Raw genomic sequence first — 19685 nt, forward strand, 5'->3', positions numbered from 1 at the left:
CTTCATTTTGTTCTTGTGCCTGTGGTCAGCTACCACTAGTTCCTTATGTACACGTGTTGGTGACACAGGCCGCAGGGCCCCTTCCCACGTATGTATTTGTGTTCTGATCGGTCGTCCTAACATGAGTGTGGCAGGACATTTCCCTGTAGTGGCATGGGGTGTCGTTCGATAGGCTCTCAGGACTTCATTGAGAGCCACTTGAAATTCCTTCTTATCAAGGTTGGCCTGTTGGAATGTTTTCTTCAGTGTTGCCATGAATCTTTCTACCATTCCAGTGGCCTGAGGCCATAGGGGAGTGATCTTGCGATGCTTTAAATTGAGGTGCTTCGCAAATTCTCTAAAACTCATTTCCATTAAAAGGGGGGCCGTTATCTGTCTTGAGTTCTTTAGGGACACCCCAGGCAGCAAACACTTCATCCAACACAGCAATGGTGCTCGTGGCACTGGTGGATGATACAAACTGTGCTATTGGAAATCTCGAGTATTCATCCTTTATTACTAGGACATAATTGCCCGACTGAAGGGGTCCATAAAAATCCATGGCGAGCTCTTGCCAGACACTAGTAGGTAGCTTTGACATCTGTAGAGGAGCTGGAGGATCTTCGTGATTGACCAATTGGCACTGGGGGCAATCCTTTAAAGTGAGCTCCCCCATCTGGTCAAGTAGCGGGAACCATACTCGCTCTCTGAGTGCTCTTTTTGTAGCGACCACTCCACGGTGGCCCTTATGGGCTAGATTGATGACGCCCTGGCGGAGTTGCAAAGGAATGACGATTCGTTGATCCCTCAGTAGGAGCTCCTATGAGGTGGCAGACAGTTCTTCACTCACATGCCTGAAGGCCTGCATCTCTTGACGGACATGTGGGTCTCACCCTTCCTCCTCATTGTCATGGCCCATGGTCAATCAGTCAGCGCCAGGAGACCTCTGGGTAACAGCGCGCTTAATAAATGTGAAAAATAAATAAATACATAAATAAATGGCGCCATTGGTTGGTCTGCAATCGGCGCAGCACCCTTTGAAGGACATCATCTTGAGCTGTGGCTTCACATATCGCCTCCAAGGGAACCGCCGGTGGTCTTGCTTGGTCCACTACGAAGTGGATGTACTCTTCTGCCACAGATGGACGTGAAACCTGTGATGCTTGTGGGTGTCTCGACATGTAATCAGCTGGGTTCGCTGGTTTTCCTGGTTTGTGCACTATTGTATAAGTATACTCTTGTAGACGCAAACCCCAGCGCTCAATTCGAGGTGGCATTTTGGCTCTGGGGTTTCCGAAAATGGTAACTAGCGATTGATGGTCGGTCACTAGTGTAAAATTCTTGCCGTATATGAAAATGTGAAAATGCACACAGGCCCACACGAGTCACGACAGCAAGGCTTTCTTTTTCGGGTTGGGAATAGGCCTTCTTTTTTTTTTTTATTTAAACTTTTTTATTGACAGCACAAGCAAACTTACATTTCAAAAATAAAGCATTTTACAACAAGAGTAAAATAAAGAAGAAAATTAAAATACATGAATTCCTTAAAAACTTAATCAAATAAAAAATAGGCAAGGAGATCTACAGTATATTAAAAAAGAAAAAGAAAATACATCAGGAACTATTCACAAATCGTGAATAGGGAACAAGTTACCCCAAATTTTATCAACTTTCTTCAAAGACCCAATCCCTCGAATTTTGGCAGTTGAAAATTCCATATCATATATCTCGTTTACCAGTAGCCACCATTCGGCTACCACTGGTGGTTTGACAGAGATCCAAGCCCTAGCAATTATCAATCTTGCACAAGAAATTAGAATAAACATTAGGTCCTTGTAAGTAGCAGTATTTGGTTGTATTCCCAAAAGTATAATCTCTGCGGAGATTTTACCAAAGAACAATTTATGCAGTTTCAGCACTTTTTCTATTTCATCCCATAATGTTTGCAGAGCAGGGCATGAAAAAATTATATGTACTATATCTGCTGCTAGTAGATCGCATTTTGGGCATTTTATACGTTCGGGTAATGCATTGTTCCGTGACCAGTTAAGGAAGTGAAGCGGCGTGTACTATAGCTGGCATACAGTCTTGTAAGATTGAAGTCTTAAGCTAGAAGAATTAGTTAAAGAGTTACTGTTATGAAAAAAAGTGGAAATATTATTTGAAGAAATGGGCAATCCTAACGTAGTAGTCCACTTCTGTGCGATTTTGACACAGTCATCAGGTTTAGATTGGCAGAGACATTTGTACCCCAAGCTAATTAGATCGCTATTTGTTTCCCCGTAAATGCAAATCCATATTTCTGAGTCTAAAATTTCCCTTCTCAGTGTCCGATAAACTCCGGCTGGCATATGCCACAATGTGCCTCTGGTCTGTTGCGTTGTCAAATTGAGCCAGTATTGCACCCAGTCCCACCGGGCTGGCATCAACAGTGATTTCGGTGTTTCTCTTGGGGCTGAAATATGGCAGGTTGTCCGCTGACTCAACAGCTCGTTTGATTTCCTGGAACGCTTGCTCACATTGGTTGGTCCATATGAATGGTTGCCCCTGTTTGGTAAGGGCATGTAACGGGTGACTGATGGTGGCGTAATCCTTTATATATCTGGCACAATAGCTTGCCATGCCTAGGAACGATCGAATGTCGCTCACATCTTGTGGACTTTTGCTATCGTTCAGTGCTATAACCTTCTCAGGTTCAGGCTTCATCCCTGCTCCAGAAAACACATGTCCAAAGAATTTAAGAGTCAATTGATGGAACTCACACTTTTCTTTGTTGAGTGTGAGGTTAGCCTCCAGGAGAGCATGGCACACCCGGTCTAGTGCCTTTTCGTGCTCTTGAACATTCGAACCGTACACTAGAATGTCATCACTATAATTTAGTGTATTTGGTATGTGCTGTATGGTCTGGCGAATGGCTTCCTGAAAGATCTCTGCAGCGGATGAAATTCCAAAACTGAGTCGTTTGTAGCGGAACAACCCTAGATGAGTGGCAAATGTTGTTATATAGCGCAACTTTTCATGTAGTTCCAGCTGGTGGTATCCTTTATTCAAATCTAGTTTGGAAAAGACTCTTGCGCAATTTTGGGATGAAATCATGTCACTTAAATGATGTCCTGGATGGCGCTCCCTTTCGATGGCGGTGTTGGGAAGCCTCATATCTACACACAGGCGCACCTTTTCAGGTGTGCCCTTCTTTGGCACGATGACCACTGGTGAAATCCACGGTGTTGGCCCCTCTGTCTGCTCGATAATGTCCGTTCTCAATAACTCCTGAATTTTATCCTCCACAGCTTGTTGAAGGTGGAAGGGCACTCGCCTCTGATGTTGTGCGACAGGACGTATTCTTTCATTAATGTGCACCCGGATCTGGCATTTGTTCATTTTTTCAAGTCTGGTGAATAGTTTAATGAACTTGTGTGTGATGTCCGGATCATCGCTTACCCTATACAAAATTTCGACCAGCCGAAGACGCTCTGCAGTGGGCAGACTGAGGAGACAGTCAGCTTCCGGGCCTTCAATGACATGTATATAGGCCGGCACAGAGGTGGTTTTGTGCTTAAGTGTAGTTGCAACTTTTCCCAGGCATGGGAGAGGTTTCTTCAACATCCACGTGAACACTCTGACATGGGCCGTTCTCAAAGTGGGTTGCGGTTTCATTTTGTTGTACTCAGTTACAGGGATATAGTTCAGTGATGCCCCACTGTCCAGTACAAACTTGTTTTCATGAGTTCCCACACTGATGTCCAATCTTGGGTATTTTTTTAGTTGGTCTGGATCAGCTACCATGCTGGCATACTCATCAGTGTACACCGATTCCAGAGACGCTGACCGGGATTCTCTGAATGGAGACCTTCTCACCTATTGGGACCTGCAAGACTCTCTGCTGGAGTGTGAGGAAACAGAGGATGACTCCGGCCGATCCTGTACCGCCTTTGCATGATGCCGCCTTGTGTCTAGTCGAGACGATCTCATTGGCTCTTTCATCCTATCTTTGCGATATTCTCCACACATAGCCTCAAAGTGATTTTCCCTTCCGGATTTACGACACTGCTGACCAAGTGCTGGACAGACATCTGTATGCGGAAAGTCGTATCCACATCGATAACACTTTCATGGGCGTTCTCGTTTCTTGTCTCCACGGCCAGACTCATGACGTCTGCGCCCTGTGTAATGTTGGCGGGAAGACGGCCTGGATGTCCGCTGTCGATCTCGAGAGTGTCTGCGAGTGCTCTTGGCCTGTACACGATATGCTTGTTCCCGTCTCTCACCGTGTCCCGTCTCCATTCTTCTAGCATGTTCCTCTGCTTGGTCATGTACCCGGGTCATCTCTTCAATCTCGTCAAGGGTAGGACTCTTCCTCAGTAGCCACCTTCTGAGCGTTTCCGATTGGCAACCTTCAATTATTCGCAATCTTATGGCACCCTCCATAAAAAACGTGTCAAACTCACAGTACCACGACAGTTGTCGTAGTCTCATTATAAACGTGGTCATCAATTCCTCCTTTTCTTGACGGGCTTGGTGGAACATGTATCTTTCATAATCCACATTTCTTTTATGTAAGAACCTTTTATTTAAAGCATCTCGCACCTTGATATATGATCCTGTTTCAGCAGTCGGCAATTCCTTGATTAACTTACTGACTTATTTTCCTACGAGATTAGGTAATGCAATTAACTTCTCCTCATCATCCGTGACTTTCGAACCTTTCATATAGTCCTCAAAGTCTTTGAACCACTCGTGCCATCTGGGGCCCATGGCCCCTCCAGCTATCAGGGCCAGTTGTTCTGGGGCACGCAAGTATGAGACGCCTGCTGTACTTGGTGTGGTCGCTGTACCCACGACATTTCGGTGCGGTGACGTCGACATTTTGGTTTATTACTTTATCGCTCTGTCTTTGCTCGTGTTTTCTTGTCTTTCTTTTTGTCACTGTCTTTGCCTTGGTTTGTGCTTGTTTTCTTGTTTCACCTCTTGCCTTTGCATGTGCTTGTTTGCTTATTTCACCCTTTGCATTGGCTTGTGCTTGTTTATTAGTTTGGCTCTTGCAGCGGCTTGTGCTTGTTTCCTGATTTTCTTTGCACTTGCTTGTGCTTGATGTTGAACCTGAAGGCTGCCTGACTTCAAAATGGCCGCTTCTTGGCCTCAAAAGGGGATTGGTGGCAACAGCCTGACCTCAAAATGGCCGCTGTGCTCGAAATCTCGTTTCACACGAGATTTTGGCTCCCTCCAATGCAATTCGGTTACCGGCAGGCTTCAGACACTCACTGGGTGTGTGAGGTCTACACCAGATGCTGGGGCCTCCGCTCTCCGCCACCTCCACTCGCGCAGGATCTCCTCCCAACAGGTAGGACCGGGGTGAGCTCCCGACGTCGCTACTGCGCCTGCAATTCCTCACGCATCTGGGGCGGGCACCCGATGCTAGTGCTGGGCAGCGCTTTCTCAGCAGGGCAGCTTCAGCGCTCGACCGCGCTTTTCTTGCTGGGGCTTCACGCGACCGGCTGGTCGCAGGGCAGCTTGTATTCACCGCTGGCCGCGTCCCTCTTAGAGGCGGTTCCTGCCAGGCACACGTGTCGCAACGGCGACTTCCTTAGTGTGCTGCCCGGGACGGGGCGCTCATCTACAGGGGTCCAGGGGTGGCATCCCACCCTCGTCGCCAGCTGTAGCGTCGTGCTACCAGTAAGGACACTGCACACTATATATTGTTAAGGACCTCTTTATTATAGCTCTGTCCTGTTCCCCGTCCCTACTCTAACTCCACCCACCAGCAACTAGACTGCACACAGTATTACAGGGTCAATCATGCATAGTCACAGGGCACACATCTCTCCTTTAGACCCATACCTCTGCTTTGCTAACCACAAAATGTCTCAAAATCTACTTTAGATCTTTGAAAAGAAACTCTGCTTGCTCAACCAACATCTACTTTGCCTCCCATCCCTCCAACAGATTGGAACCAACTAGACTTGATTGATTGCCCTTTTTTTGTCAGTGTGCAAGTACTTACTGCACCGAAACACAGTGATACTACATGAAACATACTGTTTTGGCGTTCACTAAGCAAACAAGATTCACAGCCATCAGCCCTTTTCACAAGACACAAAACGCTGTTTACCATTTCAGAATATTGCAAGAGCCTTATCATGAGAAAGTTCTATTTTAATTTTCCAACAGATCAGTTACTTTTCATCAAGCCCTCTCCTTAATGATCGGACCCAATTTCCTTCCTTTTTCCGCACCATCCCCAGTGATGACTTCCAGGCTGCGGGACTGGCACAGTTGGTGATGTATTTTGGATGGACCTGGGTTGGCATTCTTGCAGTGGATGATGACTATGGACAACAGGGCAGTAGCATTGTACGGCAAGAGCTCATCAAATCTGGGGCTTGTGTGGCCTTCACTGAGAGCATTCTCCGAAACAAAGCTGATAAGAATGCCTTTCATATTGTCCAAGTGATCAAAAACTCAACAGCTAATGCCATCGTTGTTTTTGCTTTCAACGCTTACCTGGTTCCTCTTTTTGATGAGATATTGAGACAGAATGTAACTGGTAGAATCTGGATTGCCAGTGAAGCCTGGTCAACTTCATCTCTACTCTCAGTTGAAAAATATTCAGACATTCTTGCCGGCACCTTTGGATTTGCAATCCACAGTGGTGAGATGAGGGGCTTTGAAGAATATTTCACCAGCATCAAACCTTCAACCTCACTAAGAGATCCTTTTGTGGCGAAGTTCTGGGAAGAAACCTTTGGCTGTGTGTGGTTGGACAAGGAGAATCCCTTGCAGACCAAAGAGAATAAAACAAGGAGATGTACAGGTGAGGAGAAACTGGATGAACTTTTACAAAATAGCGTGATAGACTTTAGGATCACCTACAATATTTACAATGCAGTCCATGCCACTGCTCTGGCGCTAGAGGATTTACGGACTTGCATGCCCGGTGAAGAGCGTTTTCATCAAGAGGCCTGTGCAAATGTCTCAAACTTCCATCCATGGCAGGTGTGTAATTCATTAGATCGTCTTATGCATGGTATAAACAAATACAACTAGTTGCTCAGACAGTGGTTCTATCATAAAATATGGCCAAGGCCAATAAGGAATTCAGATATGCAAACTTTAATCTTTACTGTATTAGGAAATTTATAGTATAAGCATGAATGCAGCTTGTCTTGGATGGTGTTAGAGGACTTTTAGTGTGTCAAATTCATTATGTATGACAGAATCACTCTGACTGAGAAAGGATTAACCTTCCTTCGACAGATTGGAAATTGTTGAACCAAAGTGTGATATCAGACACGACAAATGCAACCTTCTATTGTAAGCTTGAAAAGATTCTGGGGCATATTACCAACAACTAGCGATAATTATCGCTATGTTGGTTTAGCAGCAATATTTTTATCGCCAAGCTGCGGCGATTTTTATCGCTTAGGAACCTTGATATTATCAAGGTATATCTCCTAAGCGATAAAAATCGGCCGAAATGCATGAATATTGCTGAAAAGTCAGCGATATTCATGCATTACCGAGCTAATGCTCTTAGCCATGTTATCCACCTACCATTGGATAACATGGCTAAGAACTGCTCAGGGGCAGGTGTTAGCTTTTGGAGATATTCGCGCATAGCGCGAATATCTCCAAAAGTTGGTAATAGGAGATAGCGATGTTAGCGACTGTTTCCAGTCGCTAACATCTTGGCACGCCCACTTTGCATGTCATTAGTGATAAATATCACTGACATGCAAAGCGGGGCCCAAGATGGTGGCTATCTCCTACTAGCTGTCGCTAACTGGTGTTAGCAACAGCTAGGTAATAGGGAGATCATTTTATCTCCGCTTTCTTGGCTTTTAAAGCCAAAAAAGTGGAGATAAACCCCCTTGATAATACGCCCCAAAGTTTGTATATTTTTAGAGACTGCAATCTAGCTAGCTGTGAATTTCAGAATGCAGACTGCGATGCATTAACCACATGGCTGCTGGCAGTTTTCCCGTCCTGTGCTGAAAAAATCAGGATGTCATATATTCATGACGAGCTCAGCTCCTCATCAGCACACGACACCCGTGGGTGATGACGAGCTGAGCTCGTCATCAGCATCGAAAGGGTTAACAAAGTTATTTTAGCATTTCTAGCACAAATTATACATTCCCAGTCGGCCACATTGGACCTTTTTGGTTGGCTCTTTAAGGGAAATACAGCCCATAAAATATGCATAGCTCACTGCTTGTGTGTTTATTTGTTAATTTGTAACACAAGAAATGATCAGGGCAACGTTGCAGGATTATCAGTTTCACTAATATAAGGGACACTGTGGCCCGGATGTTTCAAATGTTGTTTATGCAAAGAGACACATATAAATATGTTGAATATCTCTGTCCATATTCTTTTGACTCCTTTCCCTATCTATCACAGAATCACATTAGATGTGTTTGCAGAAAATCAGCCAGCAACATAAACTGCCCATTTACTAGAAAAAGCAGCTTTCAAACAACCATTTGTACATGCCATCTAAATTCACCCTTCTTTATGAATTGTTCTGTTTATTGAGACATTTCCATATTTCTCCTTTCTTGGCCACATCACATTGGCTAACTATGGCAAATGAATACAAGTCAAAAGCCTTCATCTTCCATAGAGGGCTTTTTACCAGGGGTAGAACTACTTACAAGCAAAGGTTTAACATCATAGACCACACAGAGAATCTGATTTAAAGTTTGGTGAATGTGCTACTAAGGGCCATATGCATGAAGGTACTGATTTGCGATTCTGAAATAGCGATTTCAGAATCACAAATTGGTATGTATGTACAAATTCGCTTTTTTTTGGCGAATTCTTAGTATTCCTTAATTGCGATTTAGCAAATTGCGAATCACAATTAAGGAATACTTTCCCATTCATTTCAATGGGCCAGGCGGCCCATAGAAATGAATGGGAAGGTATTCTCAATTTTGCGATTCGCAATTTGAAAATCGCAAATTAAGAATAATTTCAAGGGTGCAGGGGTGTCCAAAGGACACCCTTTTGCACCCCTGAAATATACATGGGTGCACATGTGGCGCACATACATGTCCTAAGGGCATGTATGTGCGTCACATGGCACTTTGAAAAATGCTGAAATGTGCATTTTTAAAGGAAATCGCAACTTACCACCAACTAGAAGTTGGTGGTAATTTGCGATTCCTTAAGGGCTTTTCGGAATTATTTTGGGCTTCATACATTGCATTTAAGGACTCGCAAAATTTGTGATTCCTTAAATGCAATTGCAAAATAAGGAATCACAATTTTTTTATGATTTCTTATTTTGCACCAGATTTTACTTCATACATATCATTATCCTAATTCGCATTCGCAAAGGCCGAAATTCTGCGAATTTTGGCCTTTGCGAATGCGAATTTGTTTCATACATATGGCCCTAAGTCACAAACGCAATATTACAATATTAGCATTATATCCTTTGACACTTGTAACAAGGTGGATGGTAAAGCTGTCATATTACTCCTTGTGAGTTTGGGTATCAAGTAAAATTGGTTTTATTGTACTGACTGTAAGTGTTTCTGCTACCGTTCTTGTCTATGTCATGACGCTCTATACTTAATTGGATCTTGAGAGCTCAAATCAGGGTTTAGTCAAATATGGCCTGAAAGGCTTTGCTTACATCCAGGTTATACATCTAAATCAATGTTGTTTATCTTGAACAAATATAAACTGCCCCTTCGGCATTACCGTAAGTAATTTTTTCCCGGTCATGATTGATGCATGCTGTTTTGCATGTTTTGTACCCCATATGCTGTTCTAATACATAACTCATAAAGTAATCTATTTCAAATAAATTAATCTTACATACACCTACATTTCCTAACTGTTCCTATACATTTTGTTGATTTGCAACGTATGATTTCATCCAAATGTTACCTTTTTAGGAAATAAAAATACATTTATTCAATCACTTTTTTGTAAATGATCCCCTTGTTGGCCCTTTACCTTATTTTAGTATTCCTCCACAGAAGCAAGACAATTGGGGTCTCGTTTTTAAAAAAAAAGTGTCGTAACTTGATACTGCAAGCTGTTTTGCAGCACTGAGCACAACAGTGCCTCGTATTAACAACAATACAATGCATCTGTGTGCTTCCCTCTGTGCTGTTACACAATCGTTACCATTAAACACCATGGATGGGCTGTATTTACGGTACAGTGCTCCATGTCACAAGGATTTTCAGAGATGTCAGAGTTCCTGAAGTATCTGTAAACACAAAATTGGCGTATTGCTGTAGTGTGTCTGAAAGCAGATGCCTCTCCAGCAATGTGTCTTTTCACAAAGAGCAAGCCCCATGTGAAGCCCTGCATCAATCTTTATGCCTGTTTCAAGAAGGAATAAGGATTGGATGTAGTGATGCCCTAGAAGTGGCGAAGAGAATCTCGTAGATTTCACTGCAGCACTTCAACATGGCTTTCCTGCGTTGGAACGCCCACCCTGCATACAGTATTCCTGATGCAGGTATAATGTCGCGCAAGGGTTTACAAAGGGACGCATCTGCCTAGATGCGTCACTTTGTTAATATGGCACAGTGTGACACATTTTTTAAGCTGCTGTGGCATCCCAAAAAGGGATGCAACAACAGCGTAAGGGTCTCATAAATAAGGCTCTTAGCATTGTGTACAAAGGGAGACACCATCCACACCTTGGTGGGCAAGTTCACACTTTATTCAGCCCTGGGAGTCCCCCAGCACCCACACCTCTATAATCCTCTCCTCCCGCCCAGCTTCATCTGGCCACCCTCCGAATCCCCTTCGAAATAAAGTCCTCCATAACACCATGAACAGAACACACAAAACCCAAGTCCTACACAGGAAGAAAAGGAGTGTAAGAACCCAATACAACCCATTCCCTTCACAAAGAGTACATACATTTACAATATATGATAAACATCCCTAACTGAAAAACTAAAACAAAACTTACCTACATAAAGTCCTACCCACCACTGATAAATCCAAAAAGAACAAATCAAAGTTCAAGTAACATAAGGCCAAATATATGATGCTTTTTTGAGGTTGCTAGCAGTCCGATTGGCATAATCAGGCCGTTTGCAACTGCAAAAAATATTTTTTTACGTACAAATTCCCAATTTGTGATTTGGTAATCTATTACTGAATCGCGAATTGACTTTGCAATTCGGTATTAGGAAGGGGCATGTTTAGGGCGAAATGCGGGCTCAAAATATTTGCATTTCACCACCATCTCCGAGTTGGTGATGACCCATTTACAAATGGGAAGGTTTCCCCAAAGGACCCTTTCCCTTTTGTGAATGTTGCTGAAAACATTTTTTTAACAGCAGGCAGTGGTCCGTGGGAGCACTGCCTACTCTTATACGTTGAAAATTCTTTTTTCATTTTGGAAACTATCCTGTTTTCCTATAAGAAAAAGGGACTGCATTAAAAAAAATTTGATTTGAAAGCAATCACAGACATGGTGGTCTGCTGAGCCCAGTAGGCCACCATCCCTGTGATGTTTACGATTATCAGTAGGTCACAAACCGAGACCTATCTCATGAATATTAATGAGGGAGGTCTATTTGTGACCCACTGCAAATTGCTAAATGTGTTAAACGCTCATTTGTACATTGCTGTTTGTGATTAGCAAATAATGAATAAAAAAAAATCGCTAATAGGTCATTGCAAACCCAAAGCTACATACATCTGGCCCATAAACTTTTAAGTGCATGGATCTTTTGACAAGGCGACCACATTTACTGATCCATCTTTTTCCGTTCACCCACATCCATACCACCTCTACAGCATATGCCTTCCATTTCGCCGTGCTTTTCTTAAATTACCAACTCGTATCCAGCTTTATCCTCACTCAACCAATCATATTGCCTCCTCATCTCATCACCTTCCTATTCTCTCACTACACCTTTGCATCTTGCCATTCTATTCATATGCCACACATGTCCATCACTCAGCTTAGCTGCAATCACATAGACTTTCTCTACCTTACCTTCATCGGTTTAGAAAATGTACTCTCTCCCTTTCTCACTTTATCTGTTTTTTTACCTGCACCATTTCTTCCACCTGTAACTGCACTATATTTGCTCCAGACTTGTTATCAATATAAAGTTTATACTTAATGGCCACCAAAACATGGACACATTCTCCATTCTCCCTCATATCAGGGACCATAATGTCCACACACACAGTTTCCCAAGCCATGCCAGGCTCTTCTACATGAACCAAAGGCACTCTGAATGTGACTTTAGATTTGTAAGCAACTTCACATCCAGAACACTCCCTCGCATCACGTTCCACATCAACATTCCTCTCTGGACACCAGTACATCTCCTTAATCCTTTTCTTGCTCTTAGCAATGTCCAAATGCCCTTCATGATATACCTCAACTACTTTATTCCTTAAGCTCTGTGGTGGCACATTCTCTCTTCTCCGATCAAATTCTCACCCAAAATGGAAAATTCCCCACAACCTTCCCAGAACTTTTGACACTCTTCCTCAAAAAATGTCTTCTCCGTCCAACCTTCCACCACATACAAGATCACTCACTCAATGTCACATCTTTTCTCACAGCTTCACTCCATTCCTTCTTTGTTATTACACCCTTTTCTTCTCCAACAGGTCAAGCCACACTCAATACCTCCCAGCTATCCTCAGGCACCTCAAACAATGTCAGAGGTAAACAACTCAGGCAGTCTTCAACTTTTTTTTCCACATCAGGTACATAGTACACCTTGTAATAATAGTCCACAAGTCTTATGGAAAACCTGGCAAATCTCGGTGTAACTGTTCAAAAAGGGAAATATCCTCTACCCCGCAGGCAGAACCATGACATGCCTTTACTCCACAGTCACTACTCCGACTGCAATGTTACCATTTATTCCTTTATCACGCAAGTCATTGCAATTGCATGTTGTTGGACTGGTGCAGTGTTTTTTTGTCCAACACCTTCCCTACTGATACACTGACTGGAATTGGAATAGTAATTTATACTATTCCAAAATCCAGGGCCCCCTAAGGAAAGGAGTTGTAACAACTAGCGTGGTAAAGAAGCATGTGGTAATGTCACAGTCAGGGTAGAGACTGCGGAGTAAAGGTATGCATAGAAAATGCATGCAGGGTTGTATCATACATCCGAACTGCAAATCAGCTACACTGCTCACAGGTATGTGCACAATATAGAGGTGATCACTTTCCCGCAAAAATAAGATGCATATGTCTGCTGCAACAGACAGATCCTGGCGGATTGCCCGGCCCTCCTGCAGAGCCTAACAGAGTGGTGGCCATCTTGCTTCTGGCCTCTTTAGCACCCCAAAGCTCCATTTTCCTTATGGCTTGCATCAGTGGTTATTATGCACTTATGTTTAGGATCAATTCCATGGAAGGCTTTTGCCAAACGTATCTCCTCCTTGATAGACTCAAAATAAAGTAAAAACAACACACACACAAATAAACAATTGCCCAAAATAAATATAAAATAATTAACATTAATTAACAACTATATATTAATTAATTAAACACAAATTACTTCCCACCCTTCACTCCTATAAACACAATGCACACCTAACATTAATTACACAATTACCACAATACAATTTTAATTAATGTAATTAAAATCAATTAACAGAAAATTAATAATAAACAATTAATAAAGTGCTTAAAACCCTTTAGCCCTATAAACCCCAAAATACACACCTAACATTAATTACACAATTACCAGGATTAATTACCAATTAATTAATTAAAATCAATTAACAACCAATTATTAATTCATAAATTAAAAATAAATTACTTTCTTCCCTTTACACCTATAAACACCACAACACACACATAAAACTAATTACACAATTACCATAATAAATTACCAATTAATTAATTAAAATTAATTAACAACCAATTATTCATTCATTAATTAAAAATATATGTCTTCCCCCTGTACAACTATAAACATCACAACACACACCTACATTTAAGAACACAATTACCATATTTAATTACCAATTAATTAATTAAATTAATTAACAACCAATTAATAATTAGTTAATAATACATTACTTTACACATTTAAAGCTATACAATCTTAATTAAATATTAATAAATAAAAATAATCAATTAATTTATTTAACATTAAAGTACCTACCAGCCTATTCCCCTACAAACCCTCAACCCGCTACAGATCTAAAAACACAAAATTCTAATAAAAAAAGTATAACTACTAAAAATGCAACACAAATAATAAAAATATAAACAATTCTTATATAAAAAATATACATCACATACATATAAAATATATACAAAAATACTTAACATTATTTCAAAAAACTATATTTTTAACAACTATATTTTTGCAAATGATATTAAAGACTTTGATATGTTTAAAGTCAATATTACTTACCTTGAGTCAATATTCTTGACCACGATATTCTTGCTGTCGATATTTCTGAACCACAATATATTTACTCGATAGTTGTGCAACTCAATATTTATCTCTGCACACCTGGAGTGTGTAGAATGGTGTAGAGTGGCATAGAGTAGAGTGGCATAGAGTGGAGTGGTGTAGAGTAGAGTGGCATGTAGTAGAATGTCGTACAGTGAAGTACGATGGCATGAAGAGGCTTAGAGTAGAGTAGCATAGGGTGGCATAGACTGGAGTGGTGTAGAGTACCGTAGAGTGACATTGAGTGGAGAGGTATGGACTAGCGTAGGGAAGAGTGGCATAGCATAGAGTGGAGTAGCATAGAGTGGCATACAGTAGAAGGGTTTAGAATGGGGTGGAGTAGAGTGGCATGAGTGGTGTAGAGTAGATTGCATAGAGTGTCACAGAGTGACATTGAATAGAGTAGGGTGGGGCAGAGTGGAGTGGCATAGAGTAGAATGGCATAGGGTATTGTGGCCTGTAGTGACATACAGTGCATAGAGTGGCATAGAGTAGAGTGGTGTTATGCAGGTTGGAGTATAGTAGAGTACAGTGGCTTAGCGTGAAACAGAGTGGTGTGTAGTAGAGTGCCTAGAGTAGAGTGGTGTTAAGTGGCATACATTAGAGTGTCATAGAGTGAGGTTGAGTGGCAGAGAGGAGAGTGCCTTGAGTGGCATGGACTGACATAAAGTGGAATGGCTTAGAGTAGAGTGGAGTAAAGTCGATTGGAGTGGTGTAGAGTTGAGTGCAATGGCATTGAGCACTGTAGAGTTTCATAATGTAGAGTGGAGTCGAGTGGCATGGCGTAGAGAAGAGTAGAGTGGCATAAAGTAGAGTGGAGCGACGTAGATTGGAATGGCACAGAATAGAGTGGCGTGGAGTGGAGTCAAGAAGAGTGGCTTTGAGTATCGTAGATTACAGTGGCTTAGAGTGGCATAGAGTGCCGTAGAGGGGCACTGTGTGGCTTGCAGTGGGGTGGTGTAGAATAGAGTGGAGCGGCGTAGAGTGATGAGGAATCGAGTGGGGTAGAGTAGAGTGGAGATGTGTAGAGTAGAATGGCATAGAGTGAAATTGTGTAGAGTACTACAGAGTGAAGTGAAGTGGTGTAGAGTGGAATAGCATAGAGTAGAGTGGCATAGAGTAGTATAGTTGTGGGTGTAAGTAACTAAAGTGTCAATAGAGATGGTAGACAAGGGTAATGCAACATAAATAAGAAGCCAAACACCTGTGTTAAAATTAGGAAAGCACACTGCACATGCAGGAATAATAATGAAACACCTATTAAATAAAAGAAAATGTGTACTACAAAAATACAAGAACGATCACATGTACTTGGGCCATAATCCAGGGAGGAACTAACACAAGAAAGCAAGGGAAAGCTACAGGAGCTAACCAGTCAAAACATAGCAGAGGAGAGTGACAACAAAAACAACTAATAGTGTACTGTGGGGGCGTTATAAGTCCACTGAATTGTAAACAATACATCTCACAGTGCATGAGATGTGTAGGTGAGACCAAAAAAAAGGGCTAAATCTAAATAAATATGAATAATTAATATGGATAATTACATATGAGATTGTTAAAATATATATAGAATAAACAAGGAGAACTATTTAACTACTTGGACTGGAGTACAAGTACATTTTTAACCCTATCATTCAATAGATAAAATTTGCCTTTGGATCCTTTTAGCAATTTTTCATAGGCTGGTATTTTTTCATAGTCCTTTTTTTGTGTCAATACTTTTGAGTCTTTCCTTTTGCAGCCTAAAGCTCTGATACAGAGTTTCTCAGAATCAAGGATCTTTTTTTGCACTAGATAAATAACGGGACCCTGGGGTGCTTTATTTGTCAGGTGCAATACATAGCACCTATTATGATTTTCTGGGGAATGACATGCAGATTTTGGTACGGTAAATACTGTACTCCTTTCCCCTTTTAAATTCAAACAGGTTTGATCATTAGCAAAGGGTGAGATATTTAATGCACCTGTTAATTATCAGATTTGGTAAATACGACCAAATTCATAATTCTGACCCCTGCAGAAACAGATGTTTACACAAGGAGTCCCAAAACACCCATCTGCTTGAAATCATGGCCTGTGTATTTGAAGTCAAATACAGAACTAGAGTCTGATATAGAGTTTGGTGGTGATGAAAAATCCTCAAATTTCTTTAAGTACAGCCTAAACCTTAACGGTAGCCTGGTGGGGTCTCCTCCGAAATCTTCTTCCATAAAATTAGGATGTACATTCACCAGTGGAATCTAAATCAGATCTTTAAATCTTCTTAAAAACTACCTCCAGGACAAGAAGCAGGATTTAATAAATAATTAATGTTCCACAGAAAGGTCAAAAAGTGGTCTCATGCAGAAGTTTATGCAATTATTTGCAGCCTCCTAAGTCTCTCACTAAACTGCCATTGTTATCAGAAAACCAGAACTGTAGATAAACTACCTCTTCCTGCTGGGTGGGTGAGGGTCTCTTTCTCTCTCTTATATTAGATAATAGTCACTTATTTCCATGTAATCTCAACCGGCTATCGCTAAACCAAGGATCCATCTCAAGGCACTCTAGCTAACCCATGGAAACTTCTCTAAGACTAGCCCAGCTTCTCTGTCCTCCCTAGGGCTCCACAACAGGTAACAGCTCCAATTTCGAAAGGTACAAAGTGTTGTGAAAGCTCATCTATGTCCACAGTGGGTACATTACCCGTTTGCTGTTTCTCAGACTTAGGACCTGATTACAAGCTTGGCGGATGGGATCCTCTGTCTCAAATGTGACGGATATCCCGTCCCCCAAATTACAAGTTCCAAGCTTGGCGGATGGGATATTTGTCACGTTTACAATGGAGTAACCCTTTCATAGTCCATTTTATGTTTTATAGTCTTGTTCCTGGCACCAAGATGCCTCAATTCTTGTTCTTGTTCTTGTTCCTTGAGCCAAGATGCCTCAATCAATGCTGCACTTAATAACTAATAATTATTTTAATTAAACCAATAATATTAATGGTGGCAGAAAAGAACACTTAGCATGAAATTATGTAAACAGTTCCCGAAAAATGATGTCATCTTCCGTCTGTCCCTAGCTCTTCCACTACATCAAGAGGGTGAGCCTGAAAAAAGAAGGCACAGAGAAATTCTTTGATAAATACGGCAACCCACCAGCACGGTATGACATTGTGAATTGGCATCGAGATCCCAAAAGCATCATAAGCCATGTGAAGGTGGGCAGCTACGACTCCACCGCTACTTCAGGGAAAACATTGATTATCAATACAAGCGCTATTCAGTGGGCTGAAAAAGTCACAAAGGTGAGAGACAGCTCCTTCAATTGTTTCATTTCCCTTATTCACTACTTACCTTGCAGAGAGATATACATGTGGACCAGATTAACCATTTAAGTGTGTGAAGTAGAATTTATTGAGCAAACTGGATTATGGAGTTGGATGGCTTCACAGGTAAAGGTCTTATTTGAAAATGTAGAGCCTGATTTATATCTTGGTGGAAGGGATACTCTGTCACACCAGTGATGTACTATCCATACCACCATGGCTGTGGTATGCCTGCCCAATTTAAATTTGGGTTGACCATAGATTTATTCACGGCAAAGACTACTCTGTTACGGCTGGGATTAAACTGCTCAAACATGCCAACCGAGTAAGGGCCATTGGAGACTTACCATTATGTATGCCCACCTAATCTAGGGATTATTACCGCCTTTGAGGAGGTGGTAAAAGAGTGTTTGTTTTACAACAGGAATTTGTTCATATGTAATAATACATACTAATCCAATTCCGTATTTGGAAGAGATACCCTAAACACGACCCTTCCAAATACCGAATTGGTATTGAGTCTCAAATCCAAATTACGATTTGGTAACTTGTTATGCAATCGCAGTTGTAGTTTGTACATAAGGACAAGCATTTTTGTGATCGCAAGCAACCCGATTCTGCCATTTGAAACCACAAAAATACTTTGTACATCTGACCCCAGAACTAGTACAAAACATGTTCAAACAATTTCCTCTTTTCCATCACTTTAACATTTGAAATGCATATGCAGACAATTTACAACAGAATCCTCAGAGAGGCACCAGAGAGCATGAAATCCAAGACAGATTTTGATCTGATGACAGGTATGTTTGTATTTAACTATTATTGCTTGTTTTGGTTACTTATAAAACCATACAAAACTGTTTATATAAAATTACAGATTGATGAAAATACCTACAATTATAAAATACAAGAACAGCTTTGTATTGCATTTTAATGTACAGGCTAATAATTTCAGTAATGACGCAATGTTGTTCTTTTGCCGACAGGCTAAATTCATCAATTAATACCTTCTTTTGCCTATACCCCACTCCTGTGTCTCCATCGAGAAGGACCGCACTCAGATCAGATTCAGAAGTGCTACCATTCAAACAAGATCTTTTACTCCAGAAAGTCACCATACATAGATTGAGGCACAGGTAGCATAAATCTCTGTCTCCAAAAGTCAATAGGTTCCAGCTCTAAATGACTGAGCTATTGGCTTTGCCAATGTGTGTTTGCATTTGGGTTTCCTAAAGCTAAGATTGCCAACAGTGCATAACAATATGGCCTGATCACCCACTGCTGATGGCTATACCAGCTGTTAAATGTCTTGAACCCGGCGAGGGCATGTAACGAGGCAGAGGGCCTCCAACAACTGATATAGCCGGTGCCAGAAGGGCTATAAAGCTTTTAGAACATTCTATCCACTGAGGGTCGAATGTTCTAAAGTAAAAAGGGAGAATCTGAAAGACAAACATTGGAATACTGGATCATAAGGCTTATGCCCAACTTATCAGCCCCGAGCCCCTTCCTCGTCTTTAGTTGATCTCCCAACATTCCACTGTTCAAATCCATGTGAAACCATGCATCATAATGCATATGCATGCACATGGACACATGTCCAATCATCTTAGAATGGGTTTTCTATAAAAGAAAAGGCATATCATGCTAACTACTGGTGTGTAGGCATGTGTCATGATGCATGGGGTCCCAGGAAGCCCATCCTGGATGGTAGTTGATGCGTATACATAGTTCAGCATGAAGGTAATGCATGTATGAGTATGTGTTGTGTATACCCCCAGCAATAAATTAAAAAGTAAAAAAAAGTTACAAAAAAAGTACATAGCTCTGCAAATAAAAAGCAAGTGGTGTAGTAGCACTTTGCAGCTGCTAGACACTCATTAAATATATACATTTACATAAATGGAAATGGAAAGTTAAAGTGAGGGAGAGGAAGGGGAGTAAAAATAGAGCTGGGTTAGTGCA

General features: G+C 41.5%; 1 protein-coding gene across 1 annotated transcript in view; it reads left to right on the forward strand.

Moving 5' to 3' along the window:
• The window catches only part of LOC147678560 (extracellular calcium-sensing receptor-like), a 60801-nt gene that overhangs the window by 20010 nt on the left and 21106 nt on the right, over positions 1-19685 (forward strand). The window contains exons 4-5 of the mRNA XM_086945692.1: positions 6148-6972; positions 17472-17696. Coding sequence (XP_086801818.1) covers positions 6148-6972; positions 17472-17696 — 1050 coding nt within the window. The remainder of the gene's footprint in view (positions 1-6147; positions 6973-17471; positions 17697-19685) is intronic.

This window comes from Lissotriton vulgaris, chromosome 12, assembly GCF_964263255.1.
Source record: "Lissotriton vulgaris chromosome 12, aLisVul1.2, whole genome shotgun sequence".
Classification (NCBI taxonomy): domain Eukaryota; kingdom Metazoa; phylum Chordata; class Amphibia; order Caudata; family Salamandridae; genus Lissotriton; species Lissotriton vulgaris.